The sequence below is a fragment of the Crotalus tigris genome, unplaced genomic scaffold (assembly GCF_016545835.1).
Source record: "Crotalus tigris isolate CLP2741 ecotype Arizona unplaced genomic scaffold, ASM1654583v1 scf7180000017757.759095, whole genome shotgun sequence".
In the NCBI taxonomy this organism is placed as follows: domain Eukaryota; kingdom Metazoa; phylum Chordata; class Lepidosauria; order Squamata; family Viperidae; genus Crotalus; species Crotalus tigris.
This window is the reverse complement of record NW_024096617.1, coordinates 40883-60517: the sequence shown is the minus strand read 5'-3', so window position 1 is coordinate 60517 and position 19635 is coordinate 40883. Positions and strand designations below refer to the sequence as shown.

General features: G+C 39.6%; 1 protein-coding gene across 1 annotated transcript in view; it reads left to right on the top strand.

The window, feature by feature from the left end:
• Positions 1–19635, top strand: part of DNTT (DNA nucleotidylexotransferase) — a 221459-nt gene that overhangs the window by 171924 nt on the left and 29900 nt on the right. Inside the window, exon 10 of the mRNA XM_039340929.1 lies at positions 18502–18765. Coding sequence (XP_039196863.1) covers positions 18502–18765 — 264 coding nt within the window. The remainder of the gene's footprint in view (positions 1–18501; positions 18766–19635) is intronic.

Sequence of the window (19635 nt, the reverse complement as noted above, 5' to 3'; positions counted from 1 at the left end):
GCCTGCCAAGTAGGTGGCAGTTGGGGAGAACCGGAGGCAGCTAATGATTTAGCAGAGGTAATGGCTTTTTCATATTTCTTTCTGCTCTGCAGCCTGGTGGAATCACTGCCAGGGAGATCATATCTGAGGGAAGCCAAAGGAAGCTGATCAATCATGAAAGTGATGAAATAGCTCAGCTCCTTGTGCAGCTGGATGAAATGATTGGCAGCCAGCTGATAGTAAAAGAGCCTCAACTAGGAGATGTCTCAGTTACCTTGCTGCACTTTCTTCCCTCAGATCTGTAGCCAATACACACACACACACACACACACACACACACACACACACACACACACAGGACAGGACACATGCCTGCATTCAGCCTCACTGGAATTCTGCACCCCCTTTTTTGTTCTATAAATAGTTGTTCAGTTATTGCTAAATCAGAATTTCTAGCCTGGCATGATTGCCGTTGGGTTTCAAAACCCAACATTTACAAAATTTGTGATAACAAAATCATGTTGTCTGGAATTTAGACAGATGTTCTTAATTCTTCCTCTTCCTCACCTCAAATGAATAAAGAGGAAAAATTGTTTTCTAGTCATTTTAGTAGGATTCCTAATACCAACTGCAATAGCTTTTCTTTTCTTTTCCTTTTCTTTCCTTTTCTTTCCTTTCCTTTCCTTTCCTTTTCTCTTTTTTTTCTCTTCTCTTTCTTTCTTTTTTATTTTCTTTTCTTCTTCTACCCAATCTAAACAAGAAGTAGCAGAAAATCAATTTTGAACAAGGCTGTGATTAGTCACTGAAAAAAATAATTGAAATGACATATTTAAGCTTTTAAGATTTACATATTAGATGGACCCTGAAATTGTGCCATTTGTAATTTTACCAGTCTAATAATTTTCTCCTGTTCCTGTTGCTAGAACTGTAGTTTCTTTTTACATGAAACTAGTCTCAATCATACCAATTGATTTAGCAGCTGTCTAAAGATAAATACATTTATGCTCATTAAGCTCAGCTAGAAGGCGGTTCTAGATTAGCTCTGCAGCAGAATTCAGATATAAAAAAACGCAGCAAGCCTGGCTTTGTATAGTGCAGTATAGCACATTAAAATATAGAATAGACGGAACTGGTCAGAATTCTGGATAGAACAGAGTCTAAAATATTCTTCTCACCTGTTGCTTCAGTTAGGTATATATTTTGTTTTATTTACTTGCATCAACAAGATAATATACATGTAGGAGATGACCAGACTGAGCCTGAGGGAGGAGTCAAACGTGTCCTCAGCCCACAAGAGATTTAAGTCCAGCCCACCTTGAATGCCTTTTTAATTCCCACTCATTTGCCTTGACCACTAGTTCTTCCAGAGAGCTTAAACTTGCAACAAATCTTTATACTTATTTGAATTGTCTGAATTTCCTGATTTCTCAGGCAGTTGACATTATATATGATACTGACAATTAATCACAATCAGCCCAAACAAAAGAACTTTCATTGCTAGAAGGTCAAACAAAGTACTCAGCTTGTTTGAATAGCAAGTGTCAGGTTGCTATTGTTGGTGTTACCTCGTCTGGTAATGAAATGTTTGTAGGAAAACAACCAAACTCAGATAATATCAAGAATGCAATAGTTTAATCCTGAGCTTCAGTACATATATTTTCTATTATTGGAATAGTGAGTTTTTATTAACTTTCTGAACAGGAAAAGAAGACAGGGCCATTCAAGTGTCTAGAGCAGGGGTCTTCTAACTTGATCCTTTTATGACTTGTGGACTTCAACTCCCAGATTTCCTCAGCCAAGCAAAAAGCAAACAAGTTTGAAGATCCCTGCTCTAAAGAATGCTACTCCAAAAGAAATAGAGCAGAGATAAAGATGACCTGCTTCTATGGCCTCTGCAATGACAGTCCCTCAGCAAGGGGATGTGGGGATAGCTTGCCCTTCTCCTTTTATTGTGAGAAGGTGATCTTAACAGACTTCCAACCATTGGAGATATTGTAAAATCTGGCCAGGAGGGCTCTTGACTCAGCCCTGTTGTAAAATGACTTGACTTCATCAGTTTAATGGGTGCTGTCTTATTCAGTAGTCTTTGCCTTATGATATTGATAGATAAACCAGGAAAGAGAACTTTGGTTAGGCTCTACAATTCTCTGGATTTGATCTCAAAAACTGCTTTGGAAAGCCATGGGAATGTAATTTAGTATTTATTGGTCAAACCAAAAAGCACCTCAGCTCTTTCCAAGAACTGCCCAGCAGCTGCAGAGGGAACTGCATAATCCCTGGAAAAGATGCAGTTGCTTTCAAGGAATTGTTGATTGATATTACACTCCCATTCCTTTGAAGCACATATGGGACACTGAACCTGTTGTGACCCGAGCCTGCAAAAGCAGGCTCGGGACGTTGCATTGGTCCCGGGCATTCCAAAAGCTGCCTGGGATCAGAATGAGTGGCACCGGCCTTGTGCACATGCGCAAGGTGTGAAAACGCCCTGCTACTTTGTTGTGTTTTTGTCCAGGTCTCTGGTCGCTTAAAGAAGAGAGCCTGTTGCTCTCTGTTTGAGTATTGATTAAAGAGGAATAAAGAGCTGTTGAACTTTGCCATGTTTAGTCATCATTCGCAACCGAACAGCGACAAAGGTGGGATCCTTTGCAAACTAAATAGAAGAGTTTAAGGACTTACAAAGGAAGTCCTGAAGAGGGAAGACGGCATCTGAATCAGCGTCCCAGCCTGCCAGTACAGAGTCGCTGGAAGGTGAGCTCGGTTAAAGGACTCTTTCCCCAACAGAAGTTTGCAGAGGAGCGAGTGGTGAAAGTAGAAAGGTATGATGGCGAAGATTGGTCGTTTGTCTGATTTTGATGTCTCACACCCAGAGAGATGGAATTCCTACGTTGCAAGGGTGGAGAATTACTTCAGAGTAAATCAAATTAGAGAGGATGGCTTGAAAGCTGCAACACTTTTGTGTGTTTGTGGACAGGAAGCTTTCAAAATTGCAGAGAATCTGGTGGCCCCTGCACCTCTAGAGTCAGTAACGTATACTGATTTGAAGAAAATGCTAAAGGAACACTTCCAGCCAAAGTTATCTGTTATTGCACCATTCGAGCAGAGAGACCAGAGACCGGGTGAATCTGCTACGGATTTTATTGCGGCCTTAAGGCAAACAGCCAGACCATGTGAGTTTAAAGATCTGGAAGAGAGGCTGCGAGATTGCTTCGTATGTGGTTTGAGGAAGAGAGACTTACAGCAGAAGATTTTTTGCCAAAGAAGATGTCTCTTTCCAAGATGCTCTACGAGAGCTGAGAAAGCAGCAGGCGGGGCTGTGAAGACCATACGGCTCACCAAGAGCCCTCCAGAGTCAGCTATCGTCCATCAAGAGGACACTAGAGAAGAACTGGAAGCGGATCCTGAAGAAGAGATGGATAGACTTCGCCCGCCAGCTGGAAGGAGGCAGAAGGAACATCCGGACAAGGCCCCAGCATCTCTTCAATGCCTCAGGTGCAGAGGATGCCACAAGCGAGCTGAGTGCAGATTCCGCTCCGTCATTTGCAGAGTGTGTGGCAGGCAAGGCCACATCGCAGCTGTCTGTTTGGGTTATACCCGCCAGAAGGTATAACCGCATGAAGAATTGCATCTGAAAGGTACCAGGATCCCCAGCCAACATAGGGTGGGTTTCTGTGCATCGTGCAGGAATATTTTAAGGACAGGGACACATAAGCCCCTTAAGAAGAAGCTGTCCATCAACTTAAGGCTGCAAGGGGTTCCCTTATCAATGGAGTTGGACACTGGGTCCGCTCTCTCCATTATTTCCATTAATACATTCAAAAGGATATGCAGCAGCATTGGCCTTCGAGTTAAACTCAGGCCATCCAATCTAATATTTACAGATTTTCAGAATTCTATGGTGTGTGTTAAGGGGGAGGCCACCCTTATAGTACAACATAAGGATTTTGAAGGTCCCCTGGATGTGGTGGTTGTTGGGGGTGAACACATGAGTCTTATTGGACTCGATTGGTTCGAGGCCCTGGGAATCCAGGTCACAAGGCTGCACCATTTGCAAATGTTAAGCCTTGCGGAATTTGCAGATGTGTTTAGTTCAGAGTTAAGATCATACAAGGGTCTCTCAATTTCACTACGGTTAGACCCAAACATCACGCCCATCAGGGTTAAGCCTAGGAGGGTACCTTTTGCCATCAAAGGCAAGGTTGATGCTGAGCTGGAGAAACTGCTCCAGCAGGGCATTTTAGAACCTGTAGATTCTAGTCCATGGGAAACCCCCATGGTAACGCCTCTAAAGGCTAATGGGGACATACGTATATGTGCAGACTACAAGTGCACACTGCAAAGGCACTGCAACAGCACACTTATCCAGTGCCTGTGGTAAGTCACATTCTGGCCTCCCTCAAAGGGGGATGCATTTTTGTGAAGCTTGACCTGGTACAGGCTTATCAACAGCTACCTGTTGATGAGGCAGCTTCTGAGGCCCAGACTATTGTAACTCACAGGGGGGCCTTCAAGGTCAAGAGATGTAAATGTAGCCCCTGGTATATTCCAAAGTGTCATGGAAAGCACACTTCGAGGTATTCCTGGGGTCTGTCCCTACTTTGATGATGTCCTCATTGCTGAGGAATCATCTCAAAATTTAGCAGAGTGATTAAGGGTTGTTTTGCTTCATTTTCGAAAAGCAGGCCTTAAGTTAAAGAAGGATAAGTGTAAGATTGGAGTCACTTCTACTGACTTCTTAGGATTCAGGATAAATGCTCAAGGCATTCACCCTGCTGAATCTAAATTACAAGCTATGAAGCAGGCCCCAAGCCCTAAGTCTAAAAGTGAACTGCAAGCCTTGGGGCTATTAAATTTTTATCATGCTTTTCTCCCACATAAAGCTGCAGCAGCAGAGCCTTTACACCAGCTCTTAGACAAGCAGGCTTTTTGGCAGTAGACCAAAGTACATGAAAAGAATTTCAATGAGGTTAAAGCCTTGCTCATTTCTAATGCTCTTTTAGTGCATTTCAATGAACAACTGCCTGTTTGCATCACATGCGATGCATCTCCTTATGGGATTGGAGCTGTACTCAGTCACCTGAAGGCTGATGGGATGCAGGTCCCTGTGGCCTATTACTCAAGGACTCTGTCTTCTGCTGAGCGAAATTATGCTCAAATTGACAGAGAAGCCTTGGCCATAGTGACTGGCATTAAGAAATTTCATGATTTCTTATATGGCTGCCATTTCATGGTCTTTACTGACCATAAGCCTCTGCTGGGGCTGTTCACCACTAACAAACAGACCCCACATATAATTTCTCTTCGTATGCTGAGATGGTCCATTTTCCTGTCAGCATATGACTACACTCTAGTTCACAAACCTGGAAAAGAAATGGGCCATGCAGATGGCTTAAGCAGATTGCCTTTAACTCAGGTAGAAGCAGACTGCTCCTGCCATAAATATTCTTTCCATTCAGGAGTTGCTTGAATCTCCCCTCAATGCTAGGGACATGGCTGCTGAAACTGCCACTGATCACACACTTACACGCGTGCTGACATGGGTGTTGTCAGGATGGCCTGATAAGTGCCCTGATACTGAGTTCCAAAGCTTCTGGCTCAAGAAATGAGTTTTCCACTTTCAAGGGTTGCCTGTTATGGGGAGCAGGGTAATGATCCCAACCTCATTGAGGTCTAGAATCTTGATCTCTCTGCATGAGGGACATCCTGGCATAGTCAGGATGAAAGCGCTTGCACGCAGCCATCTTTAGTGGCCTGGCCTCGATAAAGCCATCGAGGCCCAGGTGCACAGGTGCCACTTGTGCCAACAGTCCCGTCCTGAAATCCCTCAGGCCCCAGTACATAGATGGGAGGAAACTCAAACCCCATGGTCTAGGGTGCATATAGATTATGCTGGGCCCTTTCAGGGGCAATTCTTCCTGGCTGTTGTTGATAGCCATTCCAAGTGGCTAGAGGTTGTTCCTGTTTCCTCCACTACTACTGCCAGGACCATCCAGTTGTTGAGAGGAATTTTTGCATCACACGGTCTTCCAGATGTTTTGGTTTCAGATCATGGCCCTCAATTTACCTCTTCTGAGTTCCAGGCTTTTCTTCAGGCCAATCTGATCCGGCATGCAACATCAGCTCCCTTCCACCCATCCTCCAACGGACTGGCTGAGAGAATGGTGCACACCACCAAAGATGCACTCAAGAAACTGACTTATGGGTAACTGGCATCACAGGTTAGCAGACTTCTTCGACATCGCACCACACCATGCACTGCTACAGGGAAGATCCCGCTGAACTCCGCTGGGGTCGCTGTCTTATCACTAAACTGGACAGGTTGCACCCAGACCGGGTGGCTTCACAGATGTCACAACCGCAGGCACCAAGGAGACTCCAATTGGGTGATCCGGTCTAGGCATGGAACTATGGGCCTGGTCATCTCTGGGTCACAGCTGTGGTGTGCAAGGTCTCTGGGCCACTTTCATACAAAGTCGCCTTGGGAAACGGCCACGTTCTGCGCAGACACATAGACCAACTGTGTTGGAGACTGGACTCTCACCCTTCCGCTCCTGGCTCTGCTCTGGGGGGGGAGGACTATAATATGCATTCTGAGGTTCAGTTTCACAGGCCTAGCAGGCCATCATTAGCCGCTGCTGAGGCTATTTGGGATTCATCCCAAGGTTCCGCAAGTGCTCCTAACAGGAAGTCACAGGATAGGGGATCATCCTACACATTCATAAGCACTCCAGACAGGGAGTCACACCGGGGGTATCCACAGTATTCACACATGGCAGATAGTGCTCCAGACAGAGAGACTGACCGGGGGTATCCACACAAATCACAAACAGCAAGAGAACAAGAATTCCAGCAGGGGCACTTGTCCAATTCCGCAATTGCTCCCAGAAGGAGGTCAACAGGAAAGGGGGTAGCCAGGGAGGTGACTCCTGACTCTGGCACCATGGGCACGTGCTTGGGGGCCATAGAGTACTGGGGCACTTCCGCTACCCAGCACTCTCCATCTGCTGGCCTTGGGTTCGAGGGACAGTGTTCCCAAGAAGGGTCCATTGTGGACCCAGGGACTTCCACCCCTCCAAGGTATGCTGGCTTGGACTTAGAGGGTCCAGCCAGCCAGCAGATGGGCAGGTCAACCAGGTATTTGGGGCAGAAAACTCCTGGTCTGCCTAGCCTGGTAGGTGAGCAGGTAGGCCTGGCAACCTTTCTGGGGTCCCTGGGAAATTTAAGGCAGCCACACACTGCCTGCCTCGCCCGGTAGGCGAGCAAAGGGGCCAGGCAATCTCTCCTGGCCCTAGGAGATCACAGCGGGCCAAGTGCCCACCCAAACATCTTAGAGAATTTGTGAAGTTGCTGTCAAGTTCCAAGGGTTCTGCTCGTAAGGGCCCTGAACAGGGATAGATTATTTTGTATTATTTTTTGATTTCGGATGTATCTATTCCTGAACATGTTGAAGGAGTTTTGCCTGAGGGTAGCCTCGAGTATTCCACATTCCGTGCATTTGATTTGTGGAACTATATAACACTCTCCCAAGGGGTGACACACTTTTGTGCGCGCAGATATGTTCCATCTAGGGGGGAGGGGTGCTGTGTCCTGAGCCTGCAAAAGCAGGCTTGGGACGTTGCATTGGTCCCGGGTATTCCAAAAGCTGCCCGGGACCAGACTGAGTGGCACTGGCCTTGCGCACATGCGCAAGGTGCAAAAATGCTCTGCTACTTTGTTGTGTTTTTGTCCGGGTCTCTGGTCGCTTAAAGAGGCCTGCACACCTGTTGCTCTCTGTTCAAGTATTGATTAAAGAGGAATAAAGAGCTGTTGAACTTCGCCATGTTTAGTCATCATTCGCAACCGAATGGAGTATTTAACAGAACCCAAACTGGGTTTGATGAAGTTACTAAATTTATCAAGGAAATGCTATAGATTTAGAACACTCAGACTTCAGTGAGGCATTTGTTAAAATATACCACAACCTACTTCTTGGTAAGATAGAACAATGCAGGATAGACAGTACCACCACCAGATGGATTTGCATTTGGTTGACCAACCACACTCAGTGTGTGGCTCTCAATGGAACTACATCTACATGGAGGAAAGCTTGCAACAGGGCACCTCAAGATTCTGTTTTGTGCCTAGTGCTCTCCAACATCTTCATAAATGATCTAGATGAGAGGATAGAAGGGGAGCACATCAAATTTGCAGATGACACCATCTGGGGAATTGCTAAAACTTTGAAAGGTAGACTGAAGATTCAGAAAGATCTTGATAGATTTAACCCTATTCAACAAGATGCATTGGTGAAAAAAAGTAGGGTCCTACACTTAGACAGAAAAAAAATAAAGTACCTAGGTAGAGAATAGGTAGTACTTGGCTCAACAGTAATACCTGAAAGAGGGATGTAGGTACAATTACTTAAATATAAGACAGCAGTATGCTGCAATTGCCAAAAGAAGCCAATGCAGTCCTAGGCTGCATCAACAGAGGGATGGCATCAAGAACATGAAAAGTGATAGTACTGTTCTATACTGCACTAGTGAAGTCACACTTTGAATACTGCATCCAGTTCCAGTCACCACAATACAAAAAAGGATGCTGAAGCCCTAAAAAAAGTTCAGAGAAGAGCAACGAAGAAGATAAGGAATCTGGAGGCTAAATCGTATGATGAACAGCTAAGGGAGCTAAGAATGATTTAGTCTAAAAACACTTGAAAGGCTGTCACAGGGGTTGATTTATTCTCCAGAGCACTTGAAGGTAGGGCAAGATGCAATGGATGGAAGCTAGTCAGTGAGATATCTAACCTGGAACTAAGGAGAAATTTTTAACAATGAGAAAATTAGTCAGTGGAATAGCTTGCCTTCTGAAGTTGTGGATGCTCCATTGCTGGTGGTTTTCAATAAAAGAATGGACACACATTCTTTTGTGGACTAAGGTTGGACTAAAAGACCTTGGGGTCTTTTAGTCCAACCTTCTGCAAGGATTCCTGCTTGCAGAAGGTTGGACTAAAAGACCCCAAGGTCCCCTCCAGTCCTATGATTCTATGTTGCACAGCCCTTCCTTGGATCTATTAATTGAAACAAAGGCTGCATTTGGGTCTACAAGGTTCTTCTAGCAGATTTTTTATTTGCTAGATTTGGGGGGGGGGGGATATATACAACAAATTGAGAAACAAACAAGATTTCTGGAAATTCTCTCCAATCCCTGCAACTACACTGTCAACTTTATAGTCTTATTTGGAGAATTAGAATGGAAAAACAAAAAGTATTTGGGTGCTTTTTTTCTCTTTGCTCCAAACATTCCTATTCATATTAGCTCTTCTTGTGATCTTTGTTCATTGGATGCAAGTTAACTGGGCAGTTGATGGACAAATCATGAATCCAAATGCCAGCAGAATGATCACATGCCTTCATACAGAACTTTTGTCCAACATATCTAGATTAAGGATGGAGCTAACTTGTTGCTAGCAGGTAATTTTTTTTCCTTGTGTGACTTTGTTTTTACCATTGTGGACTGAATAACACCAAAGAATGCAGAATGAGAAGGGCATGGTAACTTCATTGATTTTGACTAGTTTCTGTGTGTTCTGTTATTCAAAACCTTTGCTTTAGAACTTAACAGAAGGAAAAATATGCATGTGGGGGGAACTTGGATATTTTCACTGTTCATTTTAAAGTGTCTGCTCTCAAATGGAAGGAAGGTAAAGTATTTGAATGAAATCAAACTGAAGGAATGTTAGCTGATGTAATGTGAAATTTAAAACCTTTTATCCAAAATAATTGTTATAGGTAAGGAAAATCATTCCCCTTTCTCTCATAATGCTAAAAAAATACTTATAGTCCAGGAAAAAAAACCTTTTGTTAACAAAGAGCAGCTGAATTTATTTCATTAGTACTGAAATATTTCAGCTAAAATTAATTAATCCGTAATGTTGCTTTATCCACAATCAAAATAAGAATTGACTCTTGCAAAATCAGCTGAGGATGCTGTTTACTTGATGCTGTGTAGCCTGCAACATTCAGATTAGGCCTTCTTAAAATTTCCACAGCTAACTGCTTTGCTAAAAAAGATCAGAGTGCAGCTTGGGAAATGCTGTTTCAGCTGCAGGAATGCAATACAAGAGAGTTGTCCAGAGCCTCATCAAATCAGATTAATCAGAAAGGTTGTCCCAATGGATCTAGCCCTAGGCCTTGATTTCTATTTAAAAATGGCATTTCGAGTTTGAGTCGAACTTTTTTACTTGCTGAAGTCAGCACCTGTATAATTGCTCCTTAAGTGCATCTTTTAAAAAAGAAAACATTGATAATGTCAGTCTGCAGTCTGCTGGTCTTTATAGTTCTCCCTACTTAACTTCTACAAACTGCAAAGCCTCCTAATGGTGGGAAAGCTTTAAAGAATAACTTGAGGTATTTATTCCTGAAAATGGCCTCCTCATCAAATTTCCTACTTAGCACGATCTGCTAATTCTGAAACTCTCTGTGGGAATTGATATTATTCAATCAGGAAGGGAAAGTGAGTATTTCATCTGAGCTTTACTGCTAATTTACTTAATGGGTATAATTACCTTCAATAATCCAGCAGGAAAAGAATGTTCTTTAGATAAACCCAAGTCACAAGACAAGAAGATTTGTGGAAAGAGAGAGCTATAAGTATGAACATTTTATCAGTTTCTCTGTGGATTGCATGAATTTTCATCTCTAACCTATCTGCCATATTTTGCCTTTTTCAAATATATTTTTTCTCATAGAAGAGTTGTTTCAGCTCAGTGGTGGGTAACTTTTGATTTACTTTCCTCTAATTTCTAATTATGGGTAGTTCTCTACTTACAACAGTTCATTTAGTGAACCATTTGAAGTTATGACAGCACTGAAAAAAGGGACTTATGACCATTTTTTGCATTTGCGACTGTTGCAGCATCCCCATGGTCACGTGATCAAAATTCAGAAGCTTGTCAACTGACTCATATTTATGACAGTTACAGTGTCCCGGGGTCATGTGATCACCTTTTGTGAACTTCTGACAAGCAAAGTCATTGGGGAAGCAAGATTCACTTAACAACCATGTTAATAAAAACTGTAGTGATTCACTTAACTCAGTGTGCCTGGCTGAGGAATTCTGGGAGTTGAGGTCTACAAGTAATAAAAGGGTCAAGTTTGAAGACCCCTGACTTAACAACTATAAAGTGTTAAGTGGGGTAAAACTCACTTAACAAATGTCTCACTTAGCAACATAAATTTTGGGCTCACTTGTGTTCATAAGTTGAGGACTACCTGTATCCTATTTTGGACATAAAGAAGTCTATAATGCTGGGAAAGATAAGAAGGAAGGAGAAGTCAATAAACAGGAAAGTGGGTGGGCTCAATTACAGTGATGATGACTGTACTCTTGGAATATCTGAAAGGCAAGTTGGGAACAGATCCTCCTGGAAAAAGAATCAACCTATGCGATCGTTAAAAGTTGACAATGACTTGAGGGCAGATAGTTACAGTACTCTGATCACTATTGCTCACAGTCACATAAGTTGTAAAAATCTTGTGTTATGGAATAGGCAGGGATGAAAGATCAAGTCTACATATGAAGGTCCAATTTAACTGATTTATTGCTAATCACACTTATGCACAGGAATCTACTTAATTAACGTTTAGCACCTGCTTGGAGTTAGATAAGGGTCCATGGAATTCAGAGAGTTTGGATTTAGTTTGCTTGTGGCTATATAGGGATTCCAGGCTGATTCCTCTTCTAAACTGTCCCCAGGTTCTGCCACTCCTTCTCCTACAGGAACTTGGTAAAACTGTAGTGCAAGTCTTTAACAGAATTTAAAACACTAAGAACTCCCTTTCATTTCCCCCTTAAATCAAGGAAAAAACAAACTCTGTGTTTTATATCATTCCCTTTCTTACTGTTTCCTTCAGATTTTTCAAAAAAAAGAAAAAAGAAAAAAAAGAAAAAGAAAGAAAAGAGAAAAGAAAAGAAAGAAAATAAAAATAAAAAATGAATAGCTTCCAGCCACCCAAATGTTGTTCTGCTTAATCATTGGAGCATTTCAGTTGCCTTTTCCATATTTTTCTAGCTCTACAGTAAGTTATTTAAAATTTTTAGCTGTACTAGCAGTATGGCTTTAAAGAAGAGATTCATGATATTCATACCTTTTGTGTGCTTTTATTTATTTCACCCCTGCATAGAATTTATCATTTTAACACAGTTTATACACTGGATTAGTATTTTGATTAGGGCTAGACATCAAAACTTAAGGATTCTTTTCCTGGTTTCCCCCCATAAAAATCCATTGTGGAACCTATGTTGATCATCCATATTTTTGTGGAGCTTGGGTTGAGCATCCCTCCAAATCCATCTTATGTCACCTCTATTTACTTCAGTCCTTCAGACATCATTTCTACGCTGAAGACAAATGGAAATAAATCATTCAGCCTAACTGAGTTCTTATCTTTCTTTAATATCCATTTGCTTCTATTTTCATCCAAGAATTTCTCTACCACTTCTGATATAATATTGCTCTTTTGCTGGATTTAATAGTCTTAATGATATGCTCCTCAAAATCCCCTTTTATATCACAATACCATGTATAATATTTGTTCTTCTCCTTTCCGTTGTTTTAATAAAGCTTTTTTCTCTTTAATAGCTAGCTCCTTTAATGTAGCTCGTTGACCATTTTAGTGACCTCTTGAAATTTATGCAAATGTGCATAAATTGTATTATTGTGGATTTAAATAATTCCAAGTAGTCTGGAGAGATCTGACCTTGTTGATTTTCTCTTTCAACTTACATTTTACCAAGCCTCTCATTTGAAAGAAGATATCTCCTTCAAATCTAATAGAATTGTAATGGCCTTCGTTGCAATTTTCATCTTGCATATAAAATAATTTCAGCTGCTATAAAGTCATTGCTTCTAATCAGTTTAACAATATTTATATCTCAAAAAGATATGGGTACCATTTACAGTTAAATCTAGGATTGCCTGCTTGGTCAGTTTTATGACTAACCATTCTAAGGCAGAGTTGCTTAAATATTTCTAACAAATTAATTTCACAACAAATTAAAAAAATAGGTGGAAAGTATCTATTAGTGTCAATGGACATTATAAAGATCCTGAAAGTCCTATGGTCAGACCAACAGAATAGATCCATTAAAATAGTAAATACATTGGCTTTGAAGAGTTTTTTGATCTTTGATTAATGAGATAGACAGACAGACAGACAGATACATATACTGCAAACTCTTGCCTGCTTTCGCCTGTTACCCCGTTTTCCTGTTATCCAATTTTGCCATTTTTTAAAATGTTTTCTGATGTTTAATAAATAAACACCAAGCTACATTGTATGCTAGTTGTATTGAGTTTCATGTACACTTGCTCTGATCTGAACATAGTGATTGACTGGAACTGGACTGGTTACAAATTTCATTAGAAATTACCTATAGTATTTTTCCAACACCCTTAACACATTCATTCTTACTTCATGCATTGGGTTTGTGACTTGATATTCATTCAAGTAACCTCTTTTGTCCTGAATCACTCATTGTTGTAATCAATCCACATACATTCAGCACCCAATCATTCTGGACCCTGTCTCTGCTTCTTTTATCACATATTCTTCATAAATATCCTTTCTCATTGTGTACAACTGACTTTTATGTTTCTCTTGACTTATCCACCTATCGCTTTTTTATATTTTTTATTATTTTTTACACAAGCATAAGTCATTCAATAGTTGGTAAACATTGTGATGTCTGGGTTACATTTGTAAAAATAGTTCTTAACAATTAATTTCTAGTCTATATTCCATATATTAATTTTGTTTACTTTCCTCTTTCCCCGAAACATCTTTTTTGCAGACATTGCGTTAACACAATTCTTGTTGTTTTAATAAATGACAATTTAGTATATATTTTTTCCAATATTCCTAAAAAATAATAATCATATTAATATATTTCTTTTCTTTCCATTCATTTAGATTGTCTTATCGATCCTGTTACAATCCTTACTTTAGTTTATTTCTCCCACCAAATTCTAAATATTTTTACTGGTAGAAGTTTTCATTTATTTTGATAAACATTCATAACTTGCAACCAACCACCTACCACTGATTCTTTTTTTTAATCACATTTACCATCCATTTTTCGATTTCCATTTTAATAATTTCTCTATCCATGTTTCCATTTTAATAAACATTTGAGTAAAATATACAAAACCATCTACTTTTCTTGTTTTTCATCATTTGAATATGAATATCACTCTTTCCTGTCAAATACAACCATCTTGTTTTTGATACCTCAACCTTCAAATTAATATTCCTAGTCAAAAGGTACCTTTTATCTAATATTTGCAGCAAATCACTGAATCTCTCATCCAACAATACAAATTATCAATATTCAAAAAGTCTGTGATTCTCCCATCCATTTATTTCTCAATGGTCTGCTGAAGAGCAAAAATCTGGCTTGCAAATTTTCTGCCTGGCAAAAAACCAGACTGCACTTCCAGAGTTTGCACATTGTCACCTTCTGTAGCCTTTCAATCAGAATTCTGCCTTGACCTTCCCTGGCACCTTTAACAAACTAATTCCTTATGTATATGTATATGTATATGTGTATGTGTATGTGTGTATGTATATGAGTTTGTATATGATTATATACACACACTCATATATAAACACACACACAAATATACCTATACCTATATCTACACCTACACCTACACCTTCACACACACACACACACACTTATTTCCATGGGGGGAAAAATCAGGCGTAGATGCAGCCTTCAGAGATACATTAAACAAATTGCACAGCCACTCCATAAGCAAAATGTATCCATTTTTTACTATTTCTCCAATTATGCTTTCTAAACATGGAGCCTTATCATTTTTCAACGTTCTTGAGGCTTTTATGACTTTATTTTCATATATTTTTTCTTGGACACTAAGATTTATGGCATTCATTTCTGTTTCATTCCTCCACACATCATGAGCATTCTCATACAAATCTCTAAAATAGTCCTTCTAGCATCCTCTTGCTTCAATTTCATCTCAAATCATTTCGTCCTTTTTATTTTTTTATTTTACTTATTCTGCTAGGGGCTCCATGCTTGTCTCTCCTCATCCACTTCCAAAATATTTCTCTTCTTTTTTCCTTCTTACTTTTCATTGACATTGCTCTGCATTTTCTCTGCCTCTTTTAATTTTAACAGTTCCTTGCTCTCTTGACTACATTCTTTGCAATTATCTTCTTCTTTATATACACATTGCACAATATTGTTCTTTGATCTTCATTTTTTTCAGAAGTTCTTCTTTTATGTGCTTTCCCCCCTCCTCATTTACACCCATCTATCATTTTCCCCCACTATCAGTCTGCCAAGCATTCTCTTTCATATTTCACACTGATGTAATTCCATACACTTCTGTAGCATATTTTCCACCCTATTCTGTGCATAAGAGAGGACACCTCTTCTCTTCATTCTATTGGAACAGTGACCTACCATCTACCACTTTTCCATATAATATCTGCATTTTCACTTTTTCCAATTGTTCAGCATTCACTCTGTTTTTGTTCATTTCTTTCCTGTTCTTCCATGTACATTTTCCCCAAGTCTCATTCTTGACACTATCAAAAAATGATCTGTCCTAGATTCAGAATATCTCATCACCTTTGTAATCCTTCAGTAATTCTCTCAGTCCTGTATCCTAAATTCTTAATCATGCTTCATCTTCAATTCAGGTATTTTTTTGTAAATGCAAGAATAGATTTATGCTTAAACAATGTCTTCAAACAAGCAGTCATTTTTTAAATAGATAGCCAGCAAACATCACCATTCTCATTCATTCTTGGGATCTCTAAATGCCCTATCAATTTTCTGTTCTTTTTCATCCAGCTTCGACCCATGCATTTCTGTTACCCAGCAAAACAATCTTTTTCCCGGATCACATGCATTCAGAATGGTGCACCATTTTCTCTAAAACTTTCCCCTGATTCTTTCATTATAATGATTCATTTGAACAAAACATGCAACTGATATCATCCTATGAATTCTGTCTTTCTTAATATAGGTACCGTGCTTGTCCTAAAATAAGACCTACCCTGAAAAAAACCCCTAGTTTTGGGGCAAAGCGCATGCCTAAAAATAAAGCTAGGATGGGGATGGGGGGGGAGCTGCCCCATGCACCCTGTACCTGCTTACTGTTGCAGCCAGGTCTCCCATGCCCTGACACCTGCCTCGCATCACTGGCCACTTCTTCTGTGGCTGTGTGCATTACCTCGGCCTCTGTTTCGCCATCATAGGCCTTCAGAAAAGGCCTCTGCAGCCAAGAATTGAGCTCCAGATTGTTGCACGTGGTGCCCCCTGGGGCCCGGGGGTGCACTGCAAGTGCCAATCGGGAGCTCGGATGCTTAGCAACTGACTCACATTTAATGACGGTTGCAGTGCCCCGGGGTCATGCGATCCCCTTTTGCAATCTTCTGAAAAGTAAAGTCAATTGGGAAGCCAGATTCCCTTAATAACTGTATTACTAACAACAATTGCAATGGTTCACTTAACAACTATGGCAAGAAAGGTAGTAAAATGGGGCAAAACTCACTTAACAAATGTCTCACTTAACAACAGAAATTTTGGGCTCAATTGTCATCGTAAGTTGAGGACTACCCATACATGTTGCAATCTAGATGACACCAATTGATTCTTTGTGACATGTGCTTTGGTTCTTTCATTCATAATCAAAACTTCATAGTCTTATCTATATTTTTGTCTTCAAATGGAGCCCACAAATAAGGCTGCTTTCATTCAGATTTTCACATGGTTTCCTTTTCTCTTACAAACAAACAAACAAACAAACAATTGATCACATAACCTTTTCCTCCTTTCCCTTCTTAATTTGTATCTTCTTTTATATTCCAAGTTGGTTATCATCAGCAGATCCATAATACTGGCTTATCACCTATCATGGATTTGGTTAATCAAGTCTGACGCATAACACTTTCAACAGAATGAAGAAGTAGACAAGGTTACTAGTCATAAATATGCTCATCCCACATTCAGCATTCTCTGTTTTTGGTAAAGACAGTAGTCATTTGCCATAAAAGAATTAGGCTTAGGAAAAAAAGAAACTCAATTTTCCCCCAAATATGGTGTTGCTGCGCTATGCATGCTAGAATCTCTAACTTAGACTCTCCTTTCAAGCCAACGCGCTATTGCCTGAAATTTAGCAACTAAGCAGTATGTACAGCGTATTGTCACATACTCAGGAAGTTCCACTGGAACAGAAAATAAGCACTAATTTTTAATTAATATCCCTAGTCTAAGTTTGACACCTTCTATGCTGAAAGCTATAAGTATTTATAGCATGCAAGCTTCGTAGGCATACTGTAATGGAATAGTGGAGATTGCCAGCCTACTGATACAGTATTTGGCAATCTGTATTCTTTCTTCTAAATTTCACATATGAAAAACATGGAGAGAAGCTTTGGTTCAGTTATTAGAAAAATATACCATTGTTTTTTGAATTATGATATGTGGGAGTAATATGAATCTTAGCTATTAATATTTAGTAACTTTATTTTCAACATTTTTGCATATATAATCTTTGCTATTAAAGGCTTAAGACTCCAGGCTGTCCTACATATAATCCTATAATGTGCTGAGTAACTTTGATGATAAACTATGGACTTATTTTTTCATCTTGTAAGCTCTACATTATTTTCTACTGATGCAGAAAAATACTGTATTTTCTTGACTGCTACATCAAAAGGTGTTGTCTTTTGAGATTCTAATGTTTGATTTGGAGTGTAATCACTTAGGATCACATTCCGCACTGTGAAGAGTTTCATATTTGTTCAAGTAGAAAGCTTCTACCCATCAAAACATGAAAGGTTATACGTGAATAATTTCTGAAAAAAAAAAACATTTTAGCACAGTTATAATAATTGTTTCTCTCAAGTTATTAAAGCTCCAATTCTTAGAATAATAGCTTAGAACCACTGTTCATAAATCACATGATTATCAAAAGCCTCCATGGATAACAATGTGATTCTTTTGTTGCCAGCTTCATATTTATTTAGGGAATGCTGACAATGTTATAGGAATGTTTTCTTTTGCCCAACCAGTAAGATTCTTTGCAATACGTATTTTGGAAATTCTGTTGAATCCAAGACCTCCCAAAGGTATATGCACTAGACTTATGGCTGTCTGCAAATGATTGTTTTTCATCCCACATGGCAATAAACTGCTATGGGATATACATATGCTCTGAAACATATGGGTTAGATAATTAAAGTAACAATGTAGTTATAACATAATTAATTCTTTATTTTATTAATTTGTTGGTATTCTACCTTGCCTTCAGCTGCTTATGGCAAGGTGGAATATCATCTCCTCCTCCAATTTTTTGCACAACTACAGTCCTAGGAGCCAAGGGCTAAGATAGAGTGCCTGATCCAAAGTCACGCAAGATACCTTCATGCTGAGGATGACTTAATGCAAACAATCACCTCACATTGGCTCTCAGCAAAATAATAATATATGAAATATGTTTTCTTCTAGGAATTGCTCTTATATTATGATCTTATTGAATCAACATTTGAAAATACAAAGCTGCCAAGCAGAAAAGTCGATGCTTTAGACCATTTTCAGAAGTGCTTTGCAATTTTAAAAGTCCATAAGGAAGGAGTGAACAAAGGAAGTGCTGTCAGATCAAAGGTTTTCGCTGAAGAAGAAACAAAAGACTGGAAAGCAATTCGTGTGGATCTGGTTGTTACCCCTTTTGAACACTATGCATTTGCTCTCTTAGGATGGACTGGATCTAGGGTAAATAACTTCCTTTCTTCCTGTTTATATTTCTATCCTAACTTGTATAAAGCAATATACCATGCAGAACCTTACATCTGAAAAAAATGTTCATTTCTTTGGCTTATCACTTGTATATTAATTTTCTCCTTGTTTCTTTTCTGAAAGGTACAGTGCTACTTTATGTCCTGGATAGGTGGAAAAATAGTATAGGGCACCAACTGAGTTTTATAAACTATTGTGGAAAAAATACCTACTTCAAACAAGGAAACAAAGCATTTTTTGATAGATATAATGAAGTATCTTTTATTGGCAGGCACAACTATAGTGATCATTGTAGTCCTGGCCACAAGATTACAAAAGAGCCCTGAAATACTATAATCAAGGTTATGGATTATATTCTCCCAGAACTGTAACATAGAAATGATTCAGAAAGCCATAATAATCATACTCTGATCTTTACAGCTGAAATGCAGCATCTGTTAACAACATGGGGTAACTTTAAGATGTTCTGGCCCAATCCTTCTAAATTCTACATACCAATAAGGGCTCCAAGCTCACCCCTTTCTACTCTTACTAGAACATTCCAACATAAACAGTATCCTTTACAGGTTGTGGTTTCTGTAATCCATCTTGTTCTCTGTAAGGATCATCAACTGTTTCAGTTCTTCTGCTCTGTCTAATAGAGTTCTTTCAAACCCATCAAGAAATGGTAAAATATTATTTCCCCCCCCATAAATCTTTTCTGGTCTTCCCAATCCAGTTTCAGTATTTTAGAGAAGCTATAAATACAAAATTCACTGGAGGAAAAATAGCAACTTTTTTTTTTTTTGCACACAGGAAAATCCAGGTCTGACATCAGTTACCTATGTTGACACTTTACTTTTTTTT